Here is a 9264-nt window from a genome sequence, read left to right as displayed (position 1 = left end):
AGGTGCCCCTGAGGAGGTCCCAGCTGGCCCTTCTCTGTGTCCACACTCTCCCCCAATCCTGCTGTTCCTGCTGTAGGCCACGCCCCTCTTCCTTATAGCATGACCAGCTCTTCCTCAGAAGTGGAGATCTGCAACTCTTGACTTGTCCCTTCAGCTTCCAGGGATATGACCAGCTGGGTCTCCTCGGTGTACTAGGCTGACTTTCCTGAGTTTCTCCTGCAACTGGGCCTCCTGCTCATCCAGACCATTAAGGAGACCCTGTGCTTGCTTTTTCTGGGCCTGTAGTCTTTTCAGATTAGCATTTGGCTTTGAGGTTCATCATCAAGGCCCTGAACATCAGCGTTCTCTTTTGAAGAGTATATCTCTCGCCCAGCTGGAGTGGCCCCAGTTGGTTGAGCATTAGCCTGTGCACCTAAAGGTTGCTGGTACAACTCCAAGTCAGGACACACACCTGGGTTGAGGGTTCAGTCTATGGTTGGGGCACCTGCAGATGGGAACTGATTCATGTTTCTCTGTCTCCCTCTTTCCTCCCTCTCTCTAAGCATGTCCTCAGGTGACAATTTTTTAAAATAGAGTACCTTCTTTCTCCTTAAGGTCCTCTTGCACATAAAGTCCCTCTTTAGGTCAATGGTATCATTGTTAAAGGCATCTAGCTCCTTAATAGCAGTGAAATCTGTAGCAGGACTGGATCCTATGATGCTCTTTGGTAAACCGACCCTTCCTGGTGGTGGGAGAATCTCAGGAATAAAAATGTGAGGAGGATCAATGCCCTTTTAACTTCTGATTGACTGAGTGAAAAGCCAAGGCAAACATACCCTTTGAAAGCTTCCCACAGGGTCACATGATACCCAAAGATAGGCTAGTCAGGTAGAAGCTAACCCTGTCTCCAGGTAGATCTCACAATTCAGACACAAACTCATCCATGTCTTCATCAGTTTCCAGGAAGATGCCATCCTCTCTAATTTTTTCTGCGGGGGATCCAACCCACGTTTTCCTCTTAGCAGTGGCACAAGGCTGGAGGCCAGGACTTGGGCACAGGTGCTTCCTCCAATGTGCCCTTTACCAAGCACATGGCACCTGCAGACTCATCTCCATGAGCTTCACACCATGGCCAACACCACTCAGCTCCCAAATGCTTCCACGGGCAGCCACAGGCAGCTTCAGGGTGAGTGATGCTGGTTTCCCTTTAGCACATCCACATATGGGGCTTAAAACAATCAAAAATGGCACCATGTTTGGCCTTGTTTTCTGATTTTACAGCCCTCAGGATCCCGATGCAGAGTTTCCACTGTCCAGTGAGAGACTGTGGGTGTCCTGAGATCTGGGTACTGGAAAGCAAGGTTTAAGCTTCTCCATGACACCTGCCATGCATTCTGGGTACATGCACAAGGCAGAGAGCAATGAACAATTCCCGTTTGCTCAGGACACCTTTGCCCTCTGGGACAGCTAAATCCCAAACCTTTCCAAATGTCAGATCTGGAAACCTGATATGTTCAAGAAAGTAGCAGCAACAGCAGACAACACCCTCCTGGATGGCTCGCACCACCTGGTCTGTAGCGTTTTTCACATGAAGGGATCCCACTAGATGACTTTGTCAGGGAGAGCTGGGATGGTGGGACGGCACAGCCATGATGCCCCCATCCTGCAGGGGAGGGAAGGAAGGACAGGCAGATAGGGCAGGGTGGAGAGGAAGGGGATGGTGCATGGGAAGCAAGCTCTTCCCTCCTCTCACCCCCTGGGATTTCCCTTTCACGTCCATTCCTATTGGACCCTACCACTTCCACCCCTGCTTCTCCACAGAGAGTCCCTCCCAGGCCTGTCCTGATGTTCAGGATGCAAAGAGGTGGGTAGTGGGATCTGCCCTGCCCCATGCTGTTCTCTCTCCCTAAGTTAGCATCTGACTGTGACGTGCCCAGCGGGGCCCACGCCAAAGGTGAGCCTCACACTCACACCTGGACAGACGCCCATGCCCGGCTAGAATGGATTGATTCCATTTCACTCACACACACAGAGGGCATGGCTCAGTGCTGACCATGGGCTGAGTCTTTGGGTAGAGAGACCCCAGTGCCCATATCCAAACGATGTGGAGGGGCAACCCTGCTCCAACTTTCACCCTGAGTCCATTCCCCTCCCTGTGTGTGGCCACCCTGGGTCCTTCTCTTGTCCACAAGGAGGTGGGAAGCTCCATGCTGATGACTTCTGGCTGCGCCCAGGCACAGTAGCCACTCAACGTTGGCCCCCATTGTCTGTTCTGCTTCCCCCTCCATCTGGAGAACTTGCACTTCCCTTTTGGGCATTGAGGATGGCCACATGTTTCAGAAACAGTGTGCATAGCTTTTCTCAGTATAAAGAGCAGATGGGTTTCTTACGTGGGTATAGCAATCATCCAATTCTTGCGGAGTTCTGAACAACACCGCTCATGGCTCACCTCACAGGGCTTAGTCAGGTGTGGAAATAAACCAGGATGGCTCCCTCCAGGTCCCCACAGCACAGACCCCACAACCACTCTAAGGAGTTCCGTTCTTAAGGACATGCTGCATGAGAGGAAACTGAGACCCAAGAGGTTGTATATTGAGGGTGAAGGTCACACACCTAAAGGACAATGGAGGACTACTTAAATAAGAATCAGCTTAGCTGGTGTGTCTCAGTGGTTGAGTGTCAATCTATGTATGATCCAGGAGGTTGAATTTCAATTCTTAGTCAGGGCATATGCCCGGATTTCGGGCTCAGTCCCCCATATGGAGTGTGTAGGAGGCAGCCAGTCAGTGATTCTCTCTCCTCATGGATGTTTCTATCTCTCACTCACTTTCCTTCCTCTCTGAATTCCATAAATAATATATTTTTAAAATAAAAAGTAAATAAATAAATGAGATCAGTTTTGTTCCCCAAATCGGAGCAATAACACACATATGGTCACTGACTGTGAAGACAGGGGCCCAGGACAAGGAGGAGAGATTTTCCTGAGGAGCAAGGCACTGAGGGGAGGAGTGACTCAGAGATGGATACTGTTGCAAGAAAGGGCCGTTGACCAGAGGCTGGGACAGGAAGAGAACCAAACTGTGGGGCCACAGAAGGGACCTGTTTCCTTCCCTTATTTCTCTGCATTTCCCTCTGTGCTCATTGTCACAGGGACAACGTCCTGACCTGCACAGTGAGGGGGTGAGCGTGTCCCTGTGCATCTGAGCTCTGCAGGACACAGGGACCCACATCTTCCTGAAGCATCTCCAGGCCCGGGTGACACTGTCCATGGTGAGGACACCAGGGAGGTGCTGATGGACCGGCTGAGGAGGAAGGAGACCCCGTGGGGGAGGCTCTGACAGGGAAGGCGTGGCCTGGGTCACCTCACTTTCAAGGAGCAACTCAGGAGGCACCAGGTCTATTTTCTGCTTCACCATGAAAATGAGAGCTGGGCTCCTAGAGAGAGGCTGTGCCCGCCCCTATAGGCTGCTGATGAGACAACCCTGGGCCAGGAAATACCCAACTCCAAGTAAACACCACCCGTGTGTCTGTCTGTAAATCCCGCTGGACCTGTGGCCTCCATCTGCTCAGCTGAAGCCACGGGGAGAAGACGCCATGACCCCAACCCTCATGGCCCTGCTCTGCCTCGGTGAGATGGGAGGGGGAGGGGACCCCGGTCTGTCAGGACCCCAGGACTCAGGAGGCTCATGGGTAGGAGGGTGCTACTCAGGGTTCAGGGCAAATCTCTCACAGGGACTTTCTTCCAGGGCTGAGTGTGGGCCTCAGGACCACAGTGCAGGCAGGTGAGTCTCCCCAGGTGTCCCAAATCCCACTCTTCACAGGGGCAGGGTCTGTCTGACAGATGGGGGGCATCCAGGACCAAGAGCTGGGACCAGGGGTGGGAATGTCCTGTGACCCAGCCTCTGATTCTTTCCAGGAACCCTCCCCAAGCCCACTCTCTGGGCTGAGCCAGGCCCTGTGATCCCCTGGGGGAGCCCCATGACCATCTGGTGTGAGGGGACCCCAGGGGCTGAGGAGTACCATCTGGAGAAAGAGGGAAGCCCAACACCAGAGAAAAGAGAGAAGCCACGGGAGCCCGGGGACAAGGCCAAGTTCTCCATCACACACATGACAGAGCATGATTCAGGGATATATCACTGTTACTATAGGAGATCACAGGCTCTCCTGGACCCTGGACTCACAGCCACAGCCCAGTGGGCAGTCCCAGGCCCTGTTCACTGTGGGCCCCGTGACCCCGACCCACAGGTGGACGTTCAGATGCTATGGCTGCTACAGGAACAGGCCCCAGCTGTGCTCACACCCCAGTGAGCCCCTGGAGCTCCAGGTCTCAGGTGAGGGGCCCTTGACCTTGTTTGCTGAGCTGTCAGCTCAGAGTCCTGTCCCCAGAACAATCATGGGCTGAAAGGGAGGGAGGGGATGTAGGGATGGTCACCCAGAGGAGATCTGCCCCTCAGACACCCCTGGCCCTTCCCCACCTGCCCCCACCTTTCCAGAAGGTGCCAGGTGGGCAGTGGGAGGGACTTAGTGAGGACTCTGTGTGAGGGGGACTCCAGGGTAGCCTGAGACTCCCCTCTTCTTCCTGTCTTTCCCAGGTCCCCTGGGACCCAGCCCCCCTCCCACGGGTTCCCATCTGCTCAGAGGGAGACAGCTCCCCTGGGCAGTTCTGAGTCTGAGGACCTAATGCCGCCCATGCAGGCTGTGTCCTAAGGCTTCTGGGAGCTGGGACAGATTTCAGGGAACCACAGGCCCCAGGGGCTCTTAGGCTTGGTCTCCCCCAACCAGGGAGTCAGGCCCACAGAAGGGAAATGGGGTCTCTGTTGGGAGGTGGTGGGTGCCTCCATGGGGACAGGGTCTAAGTCAGGGGTGGGCAAACTTTTTGACTCGAGGGCCACAATGGGTTCTTAAACTGGACCAGAGGGCCGGAACAAAAGCATGGATGGAGTGTTTGTATGAACTAATATAAATTCAAAGTAAACATCATTACATAAAAGGGTATGGTCTTTTTTTTTAGTTTTATTCCTTTCAAACAGGCCGGATCCAGCCCGCGGGCCGTCGTTCACCCAAGGCTGGTCTAAGCCATGTGGGAGTTCAGGCCCCTCTGAAGTCTCTCACTTGGACATGCCCTTCCCCTGTCTGGGCCTCAGTGTCTCCAGGTGTAAAAGGAGAGAATCCTTGTCCAGAGCTCAGATTTCCTGTCGGTTCAGGCTCTGACCTCCTGGGAGAGGGGCCTCACAGGGAAGCCCCAAGGACGTGATGTAATGAGACCTGTCCCCTCTGACTCAGTGACAGTGACACTGTACAGGGAGGGACAGGCAGGACAAGGGTCCGGGCACCCATTCCTACCCCTCAGCTCAGGCTCAGCTCAGAGGAGGGAACAGGGTGGATCAGCCCTGGTTCAGCTCCTGGCTCTGCTGCTCCTGCTGTGGGGCTGGGCGGTCCCTTCTCTCCTCTGAGTTTCGGGTTCCTGTCTGCTCATCCCTGGTCCCATCCTGCTCACAGAGCTCAGGAAGGCAGAGCCCCCAGCCCAGCCCGACCTTCGCAAGGGGCATCAGGGCCCTGTGGGTGGGGATGGAACTGGGAGAGACTCAGAGTCCACCCCTCACCTTGCTCCTCCTGTCCCTGCTGTGCTGGGGGCGGGTAATGAGGAAGGACCCTCAGCTCCAGATGAGACATGGCCAGGCCCCTGCAGAGGAGCAAAGAGCATGGAGCTGGTGTCTCCCTGGGGGGCAGCATGAGGACAGCACAGGAAATCCTCAGTCCTGGGTTCCCGACCCAGCCCTGCCCTGTCCAGGCTGGGTGACCTGGAGCATGTGATTAACCTCTCTGAGCCTCAGCAAAGTAGGTGGTGGGGTCAGCAATCCCTGGTGTATGACGGCTGTGAGGTGAGAGATGAGTGAAAGAGCCCAGGAAGAGCCTCCCACACAGTAGGTGCTCGTTGAATGGCATCACTGTCTCATTCATGATGGAATGAGAGTGATGAAGGTTCCCAGAAGCTTTCATGTCTGATTCCTTTCCAGGAGACGTCCCCAAACCCTCCATCTGGGCTGAACCAGGCCCCATCATCAACAACGGGAGCTCTGTGACCATCTGGTGTCAGGGGTCTCTGCAGGCTGAAGCCTACGTTCTGTATAAAGAGAGGGGCTCTGAGCCCTGGGAAACGAGGATCCCACAGGACTCCAGCAACAAGGCCGGTTTCCTTATTGAAGCCACGACCCCATCCCACGCAGGGCTGTACCAGTGTGCATATTACAGCACTGGGGACATACTCTCAGAGCGGAGTGACCCCCTGCTCCTGGTGGTGACAGGTAAGGGAGACACCAGGTCCCCTCCCCACTGTGAGCTCCAGGTCACACCCAGAGGGAATAAATTGTGGCCTGAGGTGACTTCACCCCTCACAGAACACACCTGGGACATGAGGGTGATGGTCCCTTTAACACAGACCCTTTCTCCTCCCTCAGGACTGGGCGGTGCACCCTCCCTCTCAGCCCAGCCAAGCCCTGTGGTGGCCTCAGGATGGAACGTGTCCCTCTCCTGTAGCTCACAGCTCACATTGGGCCCTTTCCATCTGCTAAAGGAGGGAGGGGCTGACCCGCCCCAACGCATGGAAGCAGAACCCAGGATCCATGCTGGGAGGTGGCAGGCCATCTTCCCTCTGGGCCCCGTGAGCCCCTCCCATGGGGGGACCTACAGATGCTATGGTTCTTCCAGCTCCTACCCCAACGTGTGGTCACAGCCCAGTGCCCCTCTGCACATCAAGGTCACAGGTGAGGAAAGACCCGGGGGCATCCCCATCTGTTTTCTGGGCCCAAAATGACTGTGATATGTGTCCATTGGGGCCCTGGGATCATGGGGATCAGTGACACTGGCTTCTTAGGGACAGACCCACAGGTGGGAGGCTCAGGGAGGGACTTGTGAGAGCTCTTACTGCAGCCCAGTGGGCGATGTGAGGTGTCCCCTGGTTCCACTGTCCCCTCCTCCCAGGTGTGCACAAGGAGCCCGCCCTCTCGGCCCAGCCAGGCTCACTGGTGCTGCCTGGACACAACCTGACCCTCCAGTGCCACACAGAGGCCAGCTTTGGCACATTGGCTCTGACCAAGGACCAGGGGCTCCACCCTCCACCCCCAACCCAACACCTCTTCTGTTCATTAGGGTTTGCTAAGAATGCTCTCTTTTCCTGACAGATACACATCCCCCCATAATTATCTTTTCTCTGACGTTTAACCACATGACACACATTACAAAGGCTTCTTGGTGTCACCCATTTCGATATTAACCCAACTGAGTGACGCTTTTCTGAATTGTGGATATGACATTTAGAGTTATTGCATGGATCACTGTAACGAGAGGTCATCATTTGGTTTAAATCTTGGGTTTTATAGCAAAATTGGGAAGAGATTGACGTGATTTCCTACTTTGGATGCTCACTCAATAATGAATTAGGGGGGTTATCTCTGTGACTTAAAGTTTGAGCCAGAAGTGTGGACTTCCTTGGTTATGACCTTCCTTGTACTTTGAAATTAAAAAAAACTCACACCATTAGCATCCATATGCCCACAATTTTCATCTGGTAAAATATATACCACTGTAGGTAATCATTTGTATAATTGTAGAATAAATGATTTAAACCCTAGCTGGTTTGGCTCAGTCAATGGCACATCAGCCTATGGAATGAAGGATCCCAGGTATGATTTTGGCCAATGACACATGCCTAGGTTGCAGGCTCAGTTGCGAGTAGGGGGTGTGCAGGTGGCAGCCAATCAATGATTCTCTCTCATCATTGATGTTTCTCTCTATGTCTCCTTCCCCTGTCCTCTCTGAAATCATTAAAAAATATATTTAATAAATAAATAAATGAGTTAATAGAAGAATCAATAGATGAACAATTCCAGGTGAAAGTGAAAATGCGGAGCCTAGAGAGGAGGGGCCTGGGCGGGGTGGGGTGAAGGAGACCCAGCCCAGATATTCACCCCTTCGTGCTCCTGAGATTCAGGAGCCCCTGACACCAACCCCTCTTCCATGGACCCTGGGTCCCCAGCTGTTGAAAATGTGGAATCTCAGTTGAAGGGGAATAAGCTCATGGGTCTTGAGTCTCAGGCTGAACACGGAACACAGCTCTTAGTTATTTCTGAATTGGAACCATTAGTCCCTCACCCTCAGTTCTTGGGCACAGCTAACTCTTATCAAGGTCACTCAGAGCAGGTGCTGAGTTCAGACATCACAGGGACGCTGATGTCAAGGGGAGGTGGGAACCAGTGTAGACACCAGAACCCTGGAGATTTGGGTTCTGCCCTGGCCTTTCTGACCTTTGTATCCACATTTTCCAGCCTCTGAACCCCAAGACTACACAGTGGAGAATCTCATCCGGATGGGCGTAGCTGGCTTGGTACTGCTGGTCCTCGGGGTGCTGCTATTTCAGGCTCGAAATGACACCAGAAGGACCCATGATGCAGCCAGGATGTGAACACAAAGGGGACAATGCACCGTTCAGAGTGGGGGAGCCTTGGAGCCTATCTGATGACCCCAGGAGGTGCTGAAAAAGAATGTGGACCATAGTTGGGGAAACTGTCTGCTAAGAATGTCCAGGGGAGGAGACGTGAGAGGCACGTTTTGGGTGCAGGAGAACGTGGGTCATGTCCCTGTAGAGGACGCCTCTTCCATCCACATAGGGTTCTCTCCCTCCCTCCCTGACCTCGCTCACTCTCCTCCACTGCCCTTCTATTCTCACCCTGTGATGTGAGGGTCCGTCCCACATGGCTGGTTTGGATTCACATCTATACCCCCCTTCATGCTGTGTCACATCCATCCCAACAAAATGTGGTATCTTTATCACCCTAGAGTTCTTTTTTTATTTTATTTTTCCTTTTTTAACTATGTTTTTATTGATTTTAGAGAGAGAGGGATAGACAATAGAAACATTGAGGAGAGAAAAACATCAGCTGCCTCCTGCATGCCCCCTTTTGGGCATGGAGCCTGCATCCCAGGCAGGTGCCCTGACCAGGATTCAAACCAGTGACATCCTGGTTCATTGGTCAATGTTCAACCACTGAGCCACACTGGCTGGGCTGTGGGATTATTTATAAACCAAGAAGAACAAAGTAAAAAAAAAAAAAGTCCTGATACCTGCTCAACGTGGTCCAGCTCAATGCACATCTCCACCCCTCTTACCAGCTCCATGCGGCTTCTTCTTTGTATCCTTACCAGGGACCTTCTGATCACCAAGATTCCAGGTGGTTCTGAATGCTGGTTGCTCTGTAGTTTAGTTGTGATTTCACTGTGGAGCTGGGT

At 53.3% G+C, this 9264-nt stretch overlaps 1 protein-coding gene and 1 pseudogene across 1 annotated transcript in view; one reads left to right on the top strand and one right to left on the bottom strand.

The window, feature by feature from the left end:
* Nucleotides 1–92: 92 nt before the first annotated feature.
* LOC102768388 lies at nucleotides 93–1126 on the bottom strand (annotated as a pseudogene).
* A 2350-nt stretch (nucleotides 1127–3476) lies between these two features.
* Nucleotides 3477–9264, top strand: part of LOC102768099 (leukocyte immunoglobulin-like receptor subfamily A member 5) — a 17791-nt gene continuing 12003 nt past the window's right edge. Inside the window, exons 1-2 of the mRNA XM_015568031.1 lie at nucleotides 3477–3607; nucleotides 3726–3761. Of these exons, the coding sequence (XP_015423517.1) occupies nucleotides 3574–3607; nucleotides 3726–3761 (70 nt within the window). The 5' untranslated portion in view covers nucleotides 3477–3573. The remainder of the gene's footprint in view (nucleotides 3608–3725; nucleotides 3762–9264) is intronic.

Source organism: Myotis davidii, unplaced genomic scaffold, assembly GCF_000327345.1.
Source record: "Myotis davidii unplaced genomic scaffold, ASM32734v1 scaffold1232, whole genome shotgun sequence".
Classification (NCBI taxonomy): Eukaryota; Metazoa; Chordata; class Mammalia; order Chiroptera; family Vespertilionidae; genus Myotis; species Myotis davidii.
The sequence above is the reverse complement of the archived record's forward strand: the minus strand, read 5'-3'. Positions and strand labels throughout refer to the sequence as shown.